This window comes from Saimiri boliviensis, chromosome 14 (assembly GCF_048565385.1).
Source record: "Saimiri boliviensis isolate mSaiBol1 chromosome 14, mSaiBol1.pri, whole genome shotgun sequence".
In the NCBI taxonomy this organism is placed as follows: domain Eukaryota; kingdom Metazoa; phylum Chordata; class Mammalia; order Primates; family Cebidae; genus Saimiri; species Saimiri boliviensis.
Genome location: NC_133462.1, coordinates 65127344 through 65148838, shown reverse-complemented (window position 1 = coordinate 65148838; position 21495 = coordinate 65127344). Strand labels below are relative to the sequence as shown.

The 21495-nt window shown below is 38.2% G+C and overlaps 1 protein-coding gene across 7 annotated transcripts in view; it reads right to left on the bottom strand.

Annotated features, from left to right (window-relative positions):
* Positions 1–10505: 10505 nt before the first annotated feature.
* Positions 10506–21495, bottom strand: part of RPS6KC1 (ribosomal protein S6 kinase C1) — a 186227-nt gene continuing 175237 nt past the window's right edge. For all 7 annotated transcript variants that reach the window (XM_074385174.1, XM_010340952.3, XM_003930359.4 and 4 more), the window contains one exon: positions 10506–11458. In XM_074385174.1, coding sequence (XP_074241275.1) covers positions 11348–11458 — 111 coding nt within the window. In that variant the 3' untranslated portion in view covers positions 10506–11347. The remainder of the gene's footprint in view (positions 11459–21495) is intronic.

Below are 21495 nucleotides of genomic sequence, written 5' to 3'. Positions count from 1 at the left end.
TTTACTCTGTTTTGTAAACACATCTTTCTGGAATGCTCCCATTGTTTGTAAAGATATTATTCTGTTCCTAATTCTCTTTTATCTTTGAGTGGCAATTGATGCTGATTCTTTTCTGTTGTGCATTTTTACGTGAAATTAGTTTTCCTAAACTCTAAGAATAAAGTGGGTAAAGTAAAAAAAAGTTTCTAACTTCACCAAGCTCCCTCTCATGTTGTTTTGGTGGTGTTTTTTTTAAAGCATGACATTTTGCTTTCGGAAATTTCCCGACTGCTCTTCCCTTCCTTTGCTCTGGACCCTTCTCTTGTCGCTAGACTGTTCACTTTTAATTCCACTCCCAGCAATCTCTCCTAAGTGTAGGACCTGGTATTAGACGGCAGTGCTGGCAGGTCAATTTTGAGAGTTCAAAGGCCAGTCCTCTAATTCCCCCTATCTCGAGCTCTTAGCACTTACCAGGCGTTAAGAGTGGGGAAAACACCTTCCGCTTTCAGCTGCTGTTCTCAAATTGGCCCACTGAGCTTCCCAGTGAATACCAGTTGGCTGTTTGGGGTTCCCCTGTTCTCAGGTCAAGCTAGAAGCTACACTATTGCTTCCTTTTCTCTCCCACATATCATGCAAGTCTTGTAGCTACAGGTACTTTGTCCCAAACTGCTTGTACTTTGAGATTCACGGTTTGTCACCTAGTTTTGTTGGAAATGTTGTCAATGAATTTATTTTTGTATCCAGTTTCTCTGTATGCTTTTATGGGGGATTACGTGGGCCGTATGCTACTGCCATCTTCACTATCTTTCCAGCAGCAGCAGTACATCGTTTAATTCGAGCTAATGTTTGCTGCTTCTTGGTTCCTTCCCTCAGCCTGCCCCAGGCCTCAGTTTCACTGAGTCCCTGCATTACAGCGTGTGTGTGTTGGGAAGGGAGACGCAGGGAGCGAGCAGAAGTTGCTAACTGTGAGTAGAGTTGCAGAAAGTTAGACACAGTTCCTGCCCTTAGGAATTTATAACCAAGAATCCAACATCCATCCACTTCGTGAAGCAGAACTACAACCATCTAGTTTCCAGTCACAGCTCTTATTAGCTGGCCACGCCAACTGGAACAAGTCAACCTCCTAGGACCTTAGTTTCTCCATTTGTAAAACACAGAGCATATCACTTGCCCCGTCTGATTGTACAGGTTGCATAGAAATGAAATAATGACAGCATATGAAATCTGGTCCCCAGTAACCTGCATCCTTGAAGGCAGAAACCCTGTGTTCTTCATCTGTCTCTACCCCTCCATGCCTTGGACAGTGTTTGACACATTTCAGAGCACTCAGTGTTTGCACCTTGAAAAAAGTATTTAAAGCCTTATTATGTGCTAATTAATTTTAAAAGCTCCAGAGCCTCATCAATGATGACAAGAGTTAATATGGTCATGCTTGAGGGCTAGAGAGGCTAGCCTCAAAAAGACCCTTCGCATGGAAGAAATGGCCTTCACTCCAAAAGTCAACCACCAGAAGACACGGAAGAGCTGAGTTTTTAAAATGCATTTTTTTATTATTCAGCCTTCAGCAGAAATGTCACCTTTCTAAAGCAAGCTGTTATCATGCGCTCCCTGTGCCAAGCAGGCGCCTCTGAGGAGCAGGATTTTATCTCAACATTTTTAGTGATTTGTGTTTCTCTTTCAAGGAGTTCCATGCCTTAAGGCACCTGAAACACTAACAGCACAAGAAGGTAAGGTTACACAAGGAGCTGTCTCCACAACATGAAACGGAAATTTTTGCAAAACAGGTCCAGGATCGGCATCAAAGCTACAGTTCGCAGTCACCCTGCCCAATAATTTATGTCCTCTCCGTGCAGCTCACTGTTTTCTGGTGGGCTCCTTGGTTGAAACCATATTCTCAAAGAAACTCCGTTTTGTGGCAGGGCCCCCATCAGCAGGCTCAGCCACATGACAGGCCTAGGAGCAGCCAGCACAACTGCCGGCAATGCTTGCCAATAAGCCAGATGCTGCCACATATTGGCATCTGGGTCCTGGAATAGCAACCATGTTCTCAGTCTGGCTAGGGATTCTGACCCTAGCTACGGAAGGAGACAAAGGAAGGAAAGAAAGAGATGGAGCAAGGGGAGGGAGGGCAGGCTGTGGAAGAGTCTCTTGGTAATTTCCCTACCATGGATTTAGAGCTTCCACAACAAAAGACTCGTTGGAAAGCTGCTACCAATGCTGCAATGGGCGGGAGAGGTAGAGACGGGAGCATTCTAAACCCAGCGAGTTGTTTTGGCACCTGGGGAGTGGGGGTGGTTGATTCAAAAGGAGACAGCTGCAGCAGGCAGCAACTGCTCTCCCCTCCTTCCCCTCCAACCATGATAGCCCACAGTGGAGATAAGCTACGGGATATAGCTTAAATCTGCAGCAGAGGGACGGAGAGTGGCAACATCAGGATGGCTGTCGCTCCCTGCTCTCTGGGTGCCAAGATTTTACCAGTGCCAGCAAGGCCAACTAAACGGCAAAAGCGAGATGCAGATCACCATCTATAATCAGGAAAGGTATGATCAGGGTGTTCTGATCACAGGAATGGCGTGCAGGCAAAAGGCAGCCCTGTACCTTGCTGTGACTTCTGCTGCTAAGGAAGTACCAGCCTGACAGAGGCTTCAGGCCCTGCTCTAATCATATTAGGTGGAGGCATGGCCCAAAACGGGTGGGCTGAACCCCAGTTTAAGGTTTGAAAGAAGAGATGACAATAAAAAGCATGCAGCAGTTCTTTCTCAAAATAGCAAATTCTATCCAGTGTCCCCTTTCTCCCACATCACGTTTATGAAGAATTAAGTCTTATATTTGAAAGAAAGGTATATGCACAAGGGAGAACGAGAAACAGACTACATGGTGAAAGGCACTCCAGCCTCTGCTGTCAGAAGACTGGGATAATAGCCCCTAAGGTCATTTACCAGCTGGAGGGTAGCGTCTCCTAGGTCAAACTGGCTTCTCTCTGTTCACCAGATACTACATTTCCTAACCAGAAACACTTGAGTGTGCCTCTGGTCATAATCAGTGTGTGGGTCGGGAGGGGAGGGGAAGGACATTTAGCGGCAATCCCTGCCCACCACTGGAAAAAAGCAGTGCAAAGCCTGTTCTGTCAAATGGTGATTTTGGCAACAGTGTCACTTTAAAAAAAGAACAGCACATTATTATTAAGACTGAGTCCAGATACAGCAGATGAAGCAACTGCTGATCCTGAAATCCCACCTATTAAAGATACAACATTATCTAAACATTTTGCAGGTCCCATTGAGAGGTCAAAATACACTTTATTAAAAATCTCATCTAATAATCTTGGCCCTTTATAAACAAAAGATCCATAATTTAAAGTGAAAGATAATCACACACGTTCCCCTCGCCCCACACATACACACTTAACTTTCAGCAAACATCTGACATCTAATTTCACTTTACTACTAAGAAGACTGATGCCATTTTTAAAAGGTAAAACCAAGCCTATCCAAAACCATCCCCCGCTGAGTTCCCCAGTTTTAAAGAGAACACAGAACAGCTCCACTACAAGGTCAGAATCCAATGAGAACATTCTGGTATCTTTCCCAAACTTGGTTTTGAGTCTTTGCATTCAGATTTTGAACAATGCAGGGACCAAATACTGAATTTCCACTGTGGTTTTGCTTAAGAAGGAGCAAAAAACCCAAATGCATACAAGTAATCAAAGGAATTATAACTATAATTTGATGTTTATGCCATCTATTTCTAAAATGGATAACAGAAGCTGTCTATAAAGGGTGAGTTATTTGTGTCTCAATCTCTTTGGGGGAACTAAACCACTGCCCGCCACACATTCGTCACTTTGCCCCCATCCCCTTGCCTTTTCCTATCACTCTTTCCCATTGATCCAAGGACTCCTGGCCTAGGCTCCTAGGAAATATGATAAACACTGAAAATGTCTTCAGACTCAAAACATACTGCAGGATAGGATGTCCACAATCAGGCAAGGCAGAGGCGATAACCTGAATTGAAACAAAGCCAGTAGTTTCCAAACTTGAGCAAGCATCAGAATCATCTGAAAGGGCTTGTTAAAACACAGACTGCTGTGCCAGCCCCCAGAGTTCCAATTCAATGGGTTTGGGATGAGGAAAGAATTTGCACTTCTAGCTAATTCCCAGGTAATCCTCATGTTGCCTGTCTGGGGATCACTTTTTAGGATCATTTTCCTAAAGCTTTTATTTGGAAACAATTTCAAATTTAAAGAAAAGTTGCAACAAGAGGAAAAATTATCCATATTCCCTTGACCCAGATTGGGGACCAGTTTTTGAGAACCACTGAGCTAAGTTAAATGTATGTCAGAGGTCTGGTACAAAGAGAGAAGTCACCTGGCAGGATGTAATGTCTTCTAAGAGCAAAGATCAGAACACTATCCAAATAGAAAGCAAACCAACTATTTAAAGCAAAATGTGGGAAAAAGTGCCACAAAATGATCAAAGAGTGAGTTGGGACCCAGGGGTTTAAGCTCTGAATAGTGAATATCATTATCAACCAATGGGGGAAAAGTGTATAAGCTTTCCTGGTTTGTCTCTCTCTGGTGATTCCTTGGGGGTGATTTTATAAACAACAGTCCATAATCTCCTAGTATAAACTGACTCCAAGAAAAAGGGAAAGCAATTATTTGATAGGAACACTGTACCTCTATACACTTGAGAGAAACAGACGAGGATGATTAAGAAGCCCCTCATTTATATTCTACCACCTTAACTCCAGACTTTATCTCTTGCCTGAATTTCTGCAATCACTCCAAACTGCTTTCCCTGCCTCTAATCTCTCTTTCTCCAATTTATTATCCATTCTAACCCTAAAATTATCTTTTTAACTGTAGGCTGCAATAATGCCAGCTCTCCAAGAACCTTCACTAGTTCCCTGCAACCTAGAGAATGAAGTCCAAATGTCTCAGCATGGCATTTCACCTGGCCCCAACCTACCTTTTAAATTCACGTTATCTACGAATCAGCCTAAACAGAATACGCACAGCTTTCCATTTTCCCATCTCCATGCCTTTATACACAACAGTCTTTTTGTCCCCCTGAGAACTTTCCTTCTCTCCAAACAAAATATAAAAAAAGGAAAAAAAAATTCTTATGTTTAAAAATCCTATCTACACTTCAAGGTCCTGCTCCTACACAGGAAGGCTTCCTGCAGCTCCTCAGATCTCTCCTTTGTATGCTCACCATACTCTAGTTGTACTTTATAACACTTGCCACATTCTGCCCTACTTATTATTTATGCTTCTTTCTTTCCCCTGAGTTTTATAAGATCCTTGAAGGCAGGGGCTGTATCTTTTGTTCAGAGACCAGAGAGGCCCATAATGGGAGGGAGGGGTAGATGAAGAGGGGATGAAGAGAGCAAGAAGAAATGAGAGGGCAGTAGAAGCACACGGTCAGGGGAAGAGTTCAATTTTAAAGAAGTTTTCTTAGTCATTTAGAATCTTTTTGCTAAAGACAAACCCTTCAAATAGCTAACACATTTTCTTCTTATAACAATCCTGAGAGACTCAACCGTTCTACAAATTATCTTAAATGTCTTGCAAACATGACATCTCCTTTTCTTCTTGTTTTCTATTGGGTCAATTTTATATGTATATCCACATGATAAGGGCAACAACACATTTCAGTCATTATATTGGCACTGAAACAGGCTCAAATTCTTCTACAGTCCCCTTTGATATCTGCCTCTTGCTGGGGTTAATCAAATACCTGTCTTGTGATTCCTAACCAAATACCCAAATTTTAGGAAGATTTTTTTCTTTAAGTCTGGATCTCACTCTGTTGCCCAGGCTGGAGTACAGTGATGTGATCAAGGTTAACTGCAGCCTTGACCTCCTGGGCTCAAGCGATTCTCCCACTCAGCCTCCCAAGTAGCTGAGACTACAGCTTGCGCCACCGTGCCCAAACTAATTTTTGCATTATTTGTAGAGACAGGGTTTCAACATTTGCCCAGACTGGCCTCGAACTCCTGGACTCAATCAATTCGCCCACCTCAGCCTCTCAAAGTGCTGGGATTACAAGCGTTCCCACCGTGCCCAGCTTTAGAAGAATTTGATCAACAGAGTTGATATGAAATTTTCGGTATGAAACTTTTTGAGATTTACAAAAGCAAGATGCCAGCAATTCTAAATGTGCCCCAAAGCTGGCTCATTTGTCATTCTTTCCTACCACATTCAGCAAGAGGCATTCCTGCCCAAAAGAAATCACAGCAGCCCTTTACAAACACTCACGGCCTCTGCCTAAACTACCAGCCATATCAGCTGTCTTTAGCAAGGAGATGGAAATAGAACTGACTCAGGATAAGCATGTCACTTAATCCTTTCCTAAAAAGGCAGGTGGGCCATCTCTTTTCCTGGGATAGTAGAAATCGTTTCAGTTTTTGCCTCACTCTACCTTGGGGAAGAACAAGGAATTATACTTTAAGTCCAGATCAACAAAGGCGGCTCTCTATTATTCCAAGTACCTGGGCCAACATACCTGCCATGTGCTCTGCGGCCTCTCCCTAACCCACCTCACTGGCTCAGGTCACTTTTTCACACCGCCACAAATTCTCTCTGCCTCCATTTCTCCATGAGATGAGACAGCTAGATCAAGTGGGAAAATCATGTGATAGGGACCAAAAATACAAGGCCATACCATCTGACTACGTAACACAACCAGGATCATAAATCTTACCAAAAAGGAAGCATGCTCTTTGGTTTCCTATGTACTGTCCTTGAGAGAGTAAGTGATGCTGAGTCACAAAAACCTGTGGTACTTTGCTTTCCATTTCCCTACTGCTATTCTGTTTACAACTTTATTTAGAAATAGCTGACTTCACAGCTTTTGCCATTCAGTAACCCTTCAGTATGAGGGCTTAATACGAAATCCTTAAATTAGCCTAGTAGACATAAAATACTCAAAAATCTAAATTACCTAGACTGGTAGAGGTTAATGCTCTGCATTAAATAGGAACAAAAAGTATCAATTTTTTACTTTGATTATGCCTGTCAGAGTCAAATAAACACACAAAGTATGATACATGAGGGCAACAGGGGTAGGAATACCTCCATAGTTACTGAGAAAGGTCTAGGAAATAGGCAAACGCAGGTGTGCCCTAACCTCCTTTCACCTCTGTGCACTGCTATCTGCACCTTCAACTCTCCTTTTCCAGCGTAGAACTAAATGAGAAATAACCTTTTAATATCTAATTTTATTTATAATTTTTATAACCATATAACCACCAAGGGCTATGCCACTGAGTGGGTGTACGGCAGCAACCCAAGCATCTGGGATTACTAGAAAACAATAAGAAAACAGTTAAGAACCCTTGCCTTCCCTGTAATATTGTTTTATCAAATTAGCTCACTCTGAAAAACAGAAAATCCATCATATACTTGCAGAGCTTAGAACTCACCTACCCTTTCATTCTACAGGTGAGGGAACAGGTCCAGAATAGTGTTATTTGATTAAAGTTATATGGCTAATTAGTCACAGAGACATGACCAGACACCATTCTAAGACTTTCCATTATGGCAGAATTCTCAAAGAAAGAGTGAAATACCAGGCACCATTACACAGAGCATTTAGATATACCAGAGTTTAAATTAACTCCTCTAAAGAAAAAAAGATGATCAGCTTTATGCTTTGGCCTTTACCAGAAAGATATCCGTAAGTGAATCCAATAAATATGTTCTGAGGAGACCTTGGGAGGCAGAGATTTTTGGAGCTACAGACCTCTTTCTATTTGGATTCCAAACTTTTGGGCAAGTAAATTCAATCAAGGCATACTAGGTGTGGAGCTCTAATATATTGTTACTAGTTATAGCATGAGTATTAACTATCTATACATTTTATGCTCGTCAGTACATGCACCAAATGAAAGCAAAGGTCAATCATGGTTCACACTGACCTTGAAATAAGTGAGGATGGGAAAAGCGTGAAGGTCAAAACACCATAGGTATCATAGCTGTTTAAAAGACAGGTTTCAATATATTATCAACAATTCAGTTAATTAATAGAAGTAGAAAGTAAAATGGTGGTTACCAGAGGCTGGGGGCCGGGGGAGAATGAGGGAAGGGGAGATGCTGGTCAAACGGTAAAAGTTTCAATTAGACAGGAAGAACAGGTTCTGGCAATCTATTGCATAGCATGGTGACTGCAGTTAACAATGTATTGTCTTTTTCAAAACAGCTAAAACAGTGGACTTTAAATACCGTCAACACAAAGAAATTATAAGTATTTGAGGTGATGGATGAGTTAATTAGCCTGATTTGATCATTCTACAATGTATACATATATGGAAACATCCCACTGTATACCATAAATATACATAATTAGCATGTCAATTAAAAATAAAACAAAAAAAATTGTTATTAAAGCAAGTTGAAAAGGTCCATGTATCAAATAGTATTATTTAATGTCATAAATTGCTAAAACAATGACATTCTTTTTACGCTTGAGAAGGTTAATTTATCCATCTTTGATACAGAAACATTTTTATATCATATCCTAGGATAAGCGGCATTGCACCATAGTGATATTTGCAATCTATCTGGAAAAACCTTTCTATAAAAAGCATGGTAGAATAATGGTCAATGATATTGGTAATTTCATATAAAAATAAAACACAAAATTGAACGAGAGAAAGCAGAGACTCAAACACATATCTGTACATCAATATTCATAATGGCATTATTCGCAACAGCCAAAAGGTAGAAACAATCCAAATGCCTACTGACAGATGAATGGCTAAACAAAATGTGGTAATACATACAATGGAATATTATTCCGCCTTAAAAGGGAGGAAACTCTGATAAATGCTACAGCATGGGTGAACCTTGAAAACATTTTGCTAAGTGAAATAAGCCAGGACAAAAAAGCAAATATTGTATGATTCTGCTTAGATGAAGTACCTAGAATAACCAAATTCAAATTCATAGAGACAGAAAATAGAATAGTGGTTGCTAGGAGCTGGAGTGTGGAATGGGGAGGAGTTATTGTTTACTGGGTACAGAGTTTCCATTTGAGATGATGAAGTATTCCTGGAGATGGACAGTGGTGATGCCGCATGAAAATGTGAATGTACTTAATGCCACTACCAAAGTATATATTTTAAAATGGTTAAAATGGTGAATTTTATGTTATATATATTTTAGCACAATAAAAAAATCAAATGAGAAACACTCATGGCAACTTCTTTTATGATTTTGACCCCATATTCTACTCCTCTGCTTAAACAAATAAAATATTAAAAACCAACCAGAAAAATCAGAATCATTCACAGAATTACGGCTTAAAATACGTACACATCATAAAATAAAATAAAATAAACTTTGGTTCATCACTCCAAAGCCAGTTATCCTGTGTTTATTACTAAAATAATTCATGACCATTATAATTATGAGTGATGTATTTACATTAAGCACAAGCTCCAATCAAACATATAGAGAGAAATGGGGAGAAACGGAAGCAATGCATTGTGTCAACAGACTGACATAGCAACCACCTGCTGACATTAATGTCCTTTGAATCCAAGAGCCTCAAATCATGTGGTAGGACAGGATCTTCACCTTAGTTGTGAAGTCCTACTTTCATGTCACAGGGCACTTCTGGAAGGAAGTTCTGTCATGGCCAGCTCTAAGTACTTGCAGATTTCCTACTAGTCCTACACAGGAAGTCATTCTTGTGTCTCACCTGCGTAAGTTCCTGTTATGAGGCCAGGGAACTAGTGAGTTGAAATCTAGTTCCAGGGAGTGATGTCATCTTGACTGAACTATGATCCTGGTGACCTGTTCCCCAACCTGGTGTTGTTGCAGCCTTTCAGCTGGGGTTTGGGTTATAAGGGGGCCAAAAAGGAAAAAGGGAAGTAGAATAACAGAAAAAACAAAAAGAAAAAGGGAAAATGCTTGCACATTTCCTTTGTTTCACTAGAGCATTTTCTGTTCCATTTAATTAGATGGGAGGACCTGGTTGATGGCAGATGGTAGTTGTACAGATGCTCCTGGAGTGGGGGTGGGCTCCCACCCAGATCTCAAAAACACAAAGAAAATTAAAACACTTCAAAAATGTCTATTATTTCTGGTGGTTTCTAACTTGGAAATAGTGACTTCTTCTTTGTCTACAGTTAAAAAAAAAAAAACAGATGTTAACACTTTTAAAGCAATTGTACATTTTTGCAACAACGCATAACTACAGGAGATACCTTAGCAACAAAAAGAAGTAACAAATACAAATGTTTGGAGATGTGTGAATACTTACATTCTTTCTACATCATGTCAAATAGGTTAGTCCAAATCTGAGAATCTTATCACCATAAGTAACAACTAGGATTGCCATTCAATTCCATTTAGATGAAATCCTTTGCTTCTCAGTATTCCAAGCCAAAAAGTAAAACAAAGTCAAGCATAAGAAGCAATGGTAGAAATGGATAATATTTCACAAGGAAAGGAACAGAGGTATTTCTTAAAAAAAAAAAAAAAAAAAGAGGGTGGGATATTAAAAGAAGAAGAGACCTAATGTTTCACCATGTTTATTTGACATCATGATTTCTTAGTACTCACACAATTCGGAAAAATAAGAACTTCCTTCCCTTTTTTGTTGCATGTGTGTTAGCAGGAGTAGGAAGAATGGAATATGAAGGAACAAGCAGAGGGTGCAGAAAATGGAAAGATGGCGAAAGAAAGATGCTGTTGAAGACACAGAGTGAGTGTCTATATGAACCATTCTCTAAATAAGTAGTATCAACCAAGAGGACAAAGCTGACAACATGGAGTGTCTTCTCACAGAAACAATCCGGGACCACATTCAACATACATTAACTACACAGCATCAGGGTACAGGTTTTCCATCAGAAATTACGTGCATATTCTCTTTTTTTCCCTCACTTTTAAGTTGCATTGATAACATTATTCATGAAATACTTTTAGTGTATTATTAGGCAAATATTTATTTGATCATATAAACCAATCCTGGTCAGCAAAAAGCACTGTTAGCTGCCATGTAAAGGTCCTTCTTTCAAGTAAAACTTCATTCTACACTCACAGCTTCCTATCGGAGGAACTTCCTGAAGAACTCTTTCAGTTGGCTTTACAACTCATCTGCAATACCAAATGTGGATTAAATTCAGATCACACCTTGGTTTAAGATATGTATATCACCGCCTCTTGCAAAATTAACTAATATCTAGTAATTGTAAACAAATTGTTCTCTTTTAGCCATTTCCCCCCATTTCCTCCAATGGTCCTTATCCAAATGCTTTGGTGCTCCGTAAGTGACTGCGAGGCAGAGGTGCCTCAGTGCTGGAGACGCCTGTCACAGAGAAGATCAGCACGTGTGAAGATAACCCTGCATTACGTTCATCTCATCAGTTCTGTCCAATCCACAGGGGCAAAAAATGGATGAGATTTGATATCTTCAACACCAGCAACTCCAGCACCAAGTCGCTCCAGAGGATTGAACTGCAAGAGCTAAAAGACAGACTTAGTGAGTAACAGGAATCTAACCAGCAAATCAAAAGAAAACCAATATTTGAAAGGAAACAACTTCTAAATTCAACCCTGATAACAAATAGTCTTGATTAATAGCCAAGTGATCATGTTTTCTTGAAAGGGAACTATGTCTAATACCACTCTAGCTGTGGGGTGTGAGAGACACCTGAACTGAGTTTACGGCTTTTCAGCTGATGGGAAACATGGCCTTGAGTAACTCACTTTGTTTCCCTCATCCTCAGGTAGTATAATAGGATAGTTACACCTATCAGTTTCCTACTCCAAAAGTACATCATGACATTAATTAGATACTGCACTAGATTCTGAGAAGCCAGTTACTTCCTTCATGATTAGGAAATTTGGGAAGCACAGTAAGTCTTTAGACCCCTAATGAACTATGTACGTATTGAGACTAAACTTTACCTAAAGTGTGAATAAGCTGATTAGTATTCCAAAATCACTAGTCTTTGGCATAGTTGACACAAATGAAATAATTTAATCTAATGAATGAAACAAGTTTTGGTTTCTTCAGAAATCGGAATAATGTGTAAAATAAGTGAAAATTTTTTGTGGCTTAATAATGTTGCATGTAACAGAGTTATTGAAAAGGTGGGAAAACAGCAGTAGTCATATACAATTATACAGGAACCCAAGGCATGCTGGAAGAATATGCCTTGTGACATTCAGGCACCCTCAAATTTTTGTGTTAACAGCTTTACTGAGAGATAATTTACATAGCATACAATTCACCCATTATAAGTGTACAATTTGATGACTTTTGGTAAATTTAAAGTGTTGTGCAACCATCCAGTTTTAGAACATTTTGATTACCCTAAATAGTTTCCTCATGCCATCTGAAGTTAATCCCCACTCCCATCCCCAGTCCTAGGCAACCACTAACCTGCCTTTTGTCTCTATAAAGTTGCCCTTTCTGAACATTTCATATAAGACCAATCATAAACTATGTAGTCTTTTGCTGCGGCCTTCTTTCACTCATCACATTGTTACTGAGAGTCATCCACGTTGTATCAGGTATCAACGGTCCATTCCTATTTCTTAGTATTCCATTGTTTGGCTGTACCATACTTCATTAATCCACTCACTAGTTTTTAGACACTTGGACTTTCTCCAGTTTGGGGCTATAATTAATAATGCTGCTATTAACGTTCATGTATATGTCTTTGTATAGACATATATTTTCATTTTTCTTATGTTCCTAGAAGTAGAATTGCAGAGTCCAATAATGAGTTTATGCTTAACTTTTTATAAAACTGCCTAACTTTTCCAAAGTAGTTGTGCCATTTTACATTCCCACAAACATTTATGGATGAGGGTTTTGGTTTCTCTACATCCTCAGCTCTTGGTACTGTCTGTCATTTTGATAACAGCCCTTCTCTCAGTATTACTAGTATCTTATTAAGGTTTTAATTTACATCCCCTAACAACTAATAATGTTGAGCATCTTTTCATGTGCTCTTTAGCCATTCAAATAGCTTTCTTGGTGAAATATCTAACTTTCTGCCCATTTAAAAACTGAATTGTCTATCTTACTGAATTACAAGAGTTCTTTATATAAGTTCTGAATGTAAGTCCTTAATCAGATACATGATTTGCAAATATTTTCTACCAGTCTGTGGCTTGTCTCCATTTTCCTTCTTTAAAATTTTTATATTTTTATTATTTATTCATAGAGGCAGGGTCTCGCTGCGCTGACAAGGCTAGTCTCAAACTCCTGCACTCAAGAGATCCTCCTGCTGTAGCCTCCCAAAGTGCTGGGATTACAGGCATGAGCTACCCACACCCAGCCTATTGTCTTCATTTTCTTAATGGTGACTTTTGAATGCACAAGTTTTTAATTTTAAGGAAGCCTAGTTTATTAATTTTTCCTTTTAAGGACCATACTTTTGGTATCACATCTAATACTTCTTTGCCTGATCCAACATCAAAGATTTTCTCCTTTGTTTTCTTCTAAAGGTTTTACGGCTTTAACTCTTATATACAAGTATATGAGCTATTTTGACTTAAGCTTTGCATGTAGTATGAAGGGTCTAAGTTCATTTTGTTTTTAGCATTTGCATATTCAGCTTCCCAGTGCCATTTGTTAGAAAAACACCATGCTCTTACAACTATCGTGGCTTTACAACTAGTGTGGAAATCAGGTAGTATAAATTCTCCAAGTTTGTTATCTTGAAAATTGTTTTGGACATTATACGTCCTTTGCCTTTTTATGCACAGTTTGGAATCAGCTAAAGGTTTCTCAACTTTATTGATCTTTGCAAAGAACTACTGTGTGTGTGTGTGTGTGTGTGTGTGTGTGTGTGTGTGTGTGTGTGTGTTTAATTTTACTCTTATTCTTCTGTTTTCTATCTCATCTGCTTGCTTTCTTCTGCTTGCTTTGGATTTACTTTTACAGTTTCTTTTCATAATTTCTTTCTTTTTTAAATTTAGAGACACTATGTTGCCAGGGCTGGTCTTGACCTCCTGGACTCAGTGATCCTCATGCCTCAGCCTCACAAGTAGCTGAGACTAGAGAGACACATAACCACATCTGGCTTTGTTTCATAGTTTCATAAGGTGCCAGCTAAGACTTTGATTTGAAACCTTCCTTTTTTTTTTTTTTTCTAATATAGGCATTTAAAGCCATAAATTTCCCTCAATAATTAATTTAGCTGCATCCTACACATTTTGATATACTGTATTTTCCTTTCTGTTCCATTTAAAAATCTTTTTTAGCTTTTCTTGATATTTCTTCTTTGACCTATACATAACTTAGAAGTATACTGTTTAATCTTCAAATATTTGTAGATTTAGTAGATCTCCTCTTGTTATTTCTACTTTAATTGTTATGGGTACTGTAATCAGTGTACAATGTAGTTCAGAATACACTGTATGAATTCAACCCCTTTAAATGCTGAAACCTGTCTTATGGCCTAGCATGTGATATACCTTGGAATTGTTTTGTGTGTACTTGATAAGAACGTGTATTCTGCGGTCACTGGGTGAAGTGTTCTAAACATGTCAGTTACGCCTGTTTGAGTCTTCAATGTCCTTACTGGTTTGCTACAAACTATGGAGAATGGGGTATTGAACGTCCACTTATTATTATTGTCTATTTTTCCTTTCAATTCAGTTCAGTTTTTTTTCCTATATTTTGAGGCCATTACTAGTGTACATACATTTGTAATTGTTTCAGCTACCCATGTGCTGACAATCATTATGAAACATTTGTCAGTCTCTAACAAACCTATCTTAACATCCATTTTGTCTGATATTTAATATTGTCACTCTAGCTCTTTTGTCGTTACTGTGGTATGGTTTATCCTTTTCCATCCTTTGTCTTTCAATCTGTTTGTGTTTTTTTAATTTAAGGTGCATCTCTCATAAACAGAAGATAGCTGGAAATCCAGCTCAAAAGAATCTGCCTTTTGTTTGGCATGTTTAGATACTCAGTTTATTGACATGGTAGATTTATATTTACTATTTGCTACTTGTTTCCTAGTCTTATTTTATCTTCCTTTACTGCCTTCTTTTGTGCTAAATGATTTTTGCTATACCATTTTGGTTTCTCTACTAATTTTCATGTAGTATTTCGTTTTTAGGGGTTTTTTTTTTTTTTAAGTAGTTGCTTTATCCTTACAATATGCATCTTATCACTTAATATATCACTTATAACATCATTTATCTACTTCAAAATAATAGTAATTTAGCAAAAAGTAGAAACTTTGCGCCACCACATTCCCCTTCCTTTGTCTATTATTGTCATACATATTTAGATTTTGCTTCTATATATGTTAAACTCAATAGCATGGTTTTATAATTGTTGCTACATGCAATCTTTTATCTTTTAAATAAGAAAAAATATATTTGGTCATTTCTATGAACTCACAGCTACAATTTTCAGTGTTCCTCATTTCTTCCTTGGACTTAAATTACTACCTGGTATCATTTCTTTCCAGCCTGAAGAAATTACTGTGGCATTTCTTATAAGGCAGTTCTGCTTGCAATAAATCCTTCCAGTCTTTCTGTATTGGGGAATGTCTGTCTGCACCTTCATTTCTGAAGGATAATTTTGCTGAATTCTTAGTTTACTGCTACTTCTTGATTTCAGCACTGTGACTGCGTCATTCCACTATCTTCTGTCCTCCAATGTTTTTGAAAATCAGTTAGACATTAATGCTTCCTTCTATGTAAGTTATTTTCCTTTTACTGCTTCCAAAATTTTCCTTTTTTCATCTTTCAACAATCTGTCTAAATATCTCTAAGTGTAGACCTCTTTGTATTTTCCTACAAAAGGTCTGCTGAGTTTCTTGGAAACATAAGTTAATGTTTTTCATCAAATTTGGAAAATTTTTAGCCATTATTTCTTTTTGCTGTCCCTTTCCCTTTCTTCTCTCTTTCTGGGACTACCACTATATGTATATTGGTACATTTGCTATTGTCTTACAGGTTTCCATAGTTCCATTCATTTTTTTCAATTTAAGTTCATTTATTCTGTCTTCTTCTATGTCAAATTTGCTGTTAGCTGCTTTAGTCATTTTTTTCCAGTAAATTTTTCATGTCAGTTATTGCATTTTTCAACTTGTGACTTCTACTGAGTTCTGTTTTTTGAACATATACTTTCTATCTCCTTATTACAGAACTTTTTATTGATTGTTGTCATATTTTCCTTTAATTCTTTAAACACAGTTTCATTTAGTTCTTTGGAAATATTTACAATAGTTGCTTTAAAGTCTTTGTAAATCCAGTGTCTGGCTACACTCACAAACAATTTCTACTGATGGCTTTTTTTTTCCCTGAATATGGGAATACTTTTTTGTTTTTGTGTATGACTTACATTACACTTCACTGAAAACCAGACATTTTAGTATATTTTATCAACTCTAGAGTCTGATTTTTCCCCATGAAGTTTATCACTGCTGTTGAATTGTTTATTCTTTGGTAACTTGTTTCAGTTCAATCTGTAACGCTGCTAAGTCCCCTTCCGACTGCACTGTAATGTGCAGCTGCTGACAACTTTGCACATATGTTTTTCTTTTTAAAGTTAGCTTTCTGGGGGTCACCCCTGTGTCTGCATAGCTTAGTGGTCAACCAATGACTGAACAGAGGTTGTATTCAAATATCTCAGCCCTTCAAGCTTCTGTCCTCTGCCAATGCATAGGAGAATACATTCAAAGTTTAGGCCACAAAACCATGTCTGCCCTGGCTTTTACTTTCTGCTGGGCCCATTTCCTGTTCCTGTGCACATTTATGCAGCCTCAGGATCAGTCCTCATGGTTTATCCCACCCTGGCAGAACCTTTGCACCTGATCAAGCAAAGAGGGGACACTGACAGCAGCCCTGGTCAAGAATGCCAGAAAGTACCACTGTTCTTTCCCAGAGTTCAGCTGTTTTTTTTTTTTTTTTTGGTTGTTTTGTTTTTTCAGATGAAGTCTCGCTCTGTCCCCAAGGCTGGAGTGCAGTGAGTGGCATGATTTTGGCTCACCGCAACCTCTACCTCCCAGGTTCAAGCAATTCTCCTGTCTCAGCCTCCTGAGTAGCTGGAACTGCAGGCACCCATCACAACACCCAGCTAATTTTTGTATTTTAGTGGAGACAGGGTTTCACCATATTGGTCAGGCTGCTCTTGAACTCCTGACCTCAGATGATCCACCCACCTTGGCTTCCCAAAGTGCTAGGATTACAGGCATGTGCCACTGTGCCTGGCCAGTTCAGCTGTTTTTTTAAACATAAACACCTTTCAGATTGTTGTATCCTTTGATCCATCTCCAAAGCACTGAAATGACTGGTTTTTCAACAAATCTAACTTCATACTTTTTGGGGGAAAGAAACTCTGCCAACTAACTCATGAAGCCACAGCCACTCAAATCTGAGAATACTCACAGTAAATATTTTTTTCCATAGAATGTAGTCAAGTGCAACTGAAATATTAAATTATTTATTTACAACATTTGTTGCCCAATATGTAGGAAATTCCACTCTTGGACTTTAACCAAAACTTCTATTTCTTCACTTTCTTTTTTCATTATTTCTAACTTTTCTTTCAATCACGACTTATTAATTCAATTCTTTGTATGATAAATATCAATTGATTGTCTAATATTTGCCAGTCCACTACTTTTTTTAGAATTTTTCACCTGTGTCAACAGCAGTAGCCTCATTCTTCATCAGTAGTCTTATAATTCCAATACATGCTGCATCAAATTGCTAATTACTGTGTCATAAATGTTCATCACTGACTATCAACAATAACAACATAACTATACATGATATCGCATGCCAGGCATTATTCTAAGTGCTTACGATAGGTTAACTCATTTAACTCACAACTCTATGAATAGCTACTGTTATCTCCACTTTATAGATGAGAAAATAGAAGCTCAGGGAAATTAAGTAACGTGTTTAAGATCATACAGGTAGCAAGTAGCAAAAACAAGATTTAAATTCAAGAACTCTGACTCTGGAATCCGTTCCTTAAGAACATTATAGGGCCGGACGCGGTGGCTCACGCCTGTAATCCCAGCACTTTGGGAGGCCGAGGCGGGTGGATCAGGAGGTCAAGAGATCGAGACCATCTTGGCCAACATGGTGAAACCCCGTCTCTACTAAAAATGCAAAAAATTAGCCGGACATGGTGGCACATGCCTGTAATCCCAGCTACTTGGGAGGCTGAGACAGGAGAATTGCTTGAACCCAGGAGGCAGAGGTTGCGGTGAGCCGAGAATGTGCCATTACACTCCAGCCTGGGCAACAAGAGCGAAACTCCGTCTCAAAAAGAAAAAAAAAAAAAAAGAACAACATTATATTGCCTCATGAAAGTGAGATCTGCAAATGCTAAGAATCTATTATTTCACCTGGATAAGCATACATTTCAAAAGACTATACTAACAGTCTTTTACTTGAAACTATGTCTAGCACTCAAATTGAACCATACTACTTTTATTAAAGCTAATTGCTCAAAGAGTTTTTATATTAGCAGTTGTAACGATTTGTTAGGAAATGCTATTGTTATAAAACAAACTTCATAGGAATATCCTACATGTATCCAATCCACTTTTACGATCAGACAATTTATGTCTACTGACTGAAATGTGGATGGCATCAAACATTTTAATATAAATCTAATATTTCAAATATTTGTAAGAATTAACTGCAATGACAGCATTATATTTTAGTATTTCAGGAAACATATAAACATGTAAGTTCTTTTTCATTATAAACAAATGGCTTCTTTCTAAAACATTCATTTAAATGTGAAACTCCAAAGGTTCATATTTTGACTTTTACTAAAGTCAATTAGTTCATGAACTCCTCTATATATTTGCAAATATAAATCTATAGGCAAAAGTATAATTGTTTTACCCATGACTATCTTGCTTATTCTGCCATTTTAAAGGCTGGAACACGCCTCAAGAGCAGTTACACAAAGATTCTGCTGCTTAAGAAAATGTCAGCCAGTGGCGCATCCAAGATAATGAATCCAAGACAGTAGCTGCCAACCTCCTTTCTCCTGAAGAAGAGGCAACAGAGCCGAGCAATGACGGCACAAAAATTTGTTTTGGTCTTTTCCTCACATAATTTCTTAAAACTGACGAAGCAACTGTGTCATAATTAACTAAATGTACATGCTAAAGCACAAACATACATGCTCTGAGGGATTTTTTTAAGATTGCATTTAAAATGTAATTATGTTTACTTTAGCACCATTCACTTAATTCAGACAGATGACTGAACCAGGGGTACAGGAGATTATGAAATCTAAGAACAAAGCAAGGAGCTAAAAGACCAAAGAGTAGAAAATTTCCCCCAAGTAGAATAATTATTTCCATATAAATCATTTTGTGATTTTTTTTTAAGTGACCTCTATGACCTGTGAGGTAGTGGAAAAGGAAAGTCAAAATGACAAATTGCTAATCATGCCAAGAGACCCCTTTTCCCTTTCCTGATGATATTTCCTCAACATGAGTGGTAGTTTCCTTAGGCAGACCAATGACATAATGCTGATTGACTACACAAGCTATACATATCTGAGTTTGGGGGCTTAGCGTACCTTAAGCCTAGACTCCTTCACAGTGTAACTTCTAATAAAGACAAAAGCAGAACTTGATAACTTACTATGGGGAATTCTATTTTTAATATTATATAATAATGACTACTAAAAATAAAGAGAAACAAAAAATAGCAGTTGCTAGTTTTTCCTAAATTACTTACTAAAAATAATTTGAATTTATCTCATGCCACAACAAATAAAATGAAATCAAATGAATAGGTGCTCTTTTTTTCCCATTAGAATGAAATGTTTTATGTGTTGCTTCATTATCTCTTAATCTAAAGTGATCTAGGTATTCTCATGTCAGCATTTCCAACCTGATTGTTTCTTTATAGTTTACATACTCTGGGCAAATTAATCTTTCTGAAGTATAACTCTGAACGTTTTATTCTTCTCCACAAATTCCAAATCTCAAATTTTAATGAATTAAATATTATCACTCTACTCTTGTATTTGTGATGATAAAGCCCATAAGAGAACCCCAACTTACTTTTTTTTTTTTTTTTGAGACAGAGTCTCACTCCATCACCAGGTGCCAGGCTGGAGTGCAGTGGCACGACCTCGGCTCACTGCAACCCCCATCTCCCAGGTTCAAGCAATTCTCCTGCCTCAGCCTGCCGAGTAGCTGGGACTACAGGCGTGCGACACCATGCCCAGCTAATTTTTTTGCATTTTTAGTAGAGACAGGGTTTCACCATGTTGGCCAGGATAGTCTCCATCTCTTGACCTCGTGATCCGCCCACCTCGGCCTCCCAAAGTCCAACTTACTTTTTATACTCACCTACTACCCCTTCCTCTATTTATCTCTCTATTCCAGATAAATCAAACTTTGGTTTTCTAAACTGCGTCTTTAAGACTCCTTCCTTGCCTTTGTTCAAGCCATTCATGATACCAAGACTATTCTTCCCACATCCTACCTTGCCATGCTGAAATTCTAAGGCCCAGCAAAAGTAACATCCATTCCACAAAAACTTTCCCTAATACTACCACTGTATTGATTACATCCGTCTCCTTCTTTTGACTTGCCACAGTATTTTTTAAAACTCTTTGACAGCCTTTATCAATTTCCATGTGGTATGGTTATTTACATGTCTTACCTATGTAGCTTATAGCACTGTGCCTTGTATACAACATTTGTTGAATAAAAGCAAAATCACTCTTCAAGAGAATACTAGTTATCTTCTTAATATATTCTCCCTTGCCTTTTTTTGTTTTCCCTGATTTAAAAAAAAAAAAATGCATGTTTCATCATATAGTTTTAGTTCTTGATCTTTTTCAAAGAACTTTATCCATTCTATTTTTCATAAAAGTTTAAGGATCCCAGGCCTGCTTTTCCCTGCTGATAGCCCAGCAAGGGGCCTGTCACACCACAGTACTAACGACCCTCAATATCCTCAGCAAAAATTCACTACACGAAACTAGAGGAGTAATTTAATTATGGGGAATCAATCTAAGAAGCTCACTGGGGTTCCAAATCTGTCTCTGGGACACTGAATTTTATCAATGGTCTCTTTCTTCAAAGCCACCAGAAACGTAATCACTGACACCAATGCCCAAGTTCTACCAATGATGAAGTATCTAACTTGACAAGATCTTCAAATATCTCTCTCCTAAGCAACCTGAGTGTCCATTACTGTTTATAAATAAGAATTAAAAATTGAAAATAGCCATTCAAATAAGGCTACAAAATGTGACTGCAAAATTAGAGAAGCCCCAGACAAGCTAAAAGCAATATCCAAATCACACATTTACACAAATATACAGAACCGACTAAATGTGAGCCCTGAATTTTGGGGGGAAAATTAACTCCAAGAAGTTTTAACTATACTTTCTGACCCCATCAATGGTTTGATGATAGCAAAAGCCTGAAAATACACAATATTAATTCTGAATGCATCTTTGTTTTAGGTTAAATGGGTTTTTCTTGCCTCAAACTAATCTCTTTTTTAAGGTTTTGGAGGTATGGGCT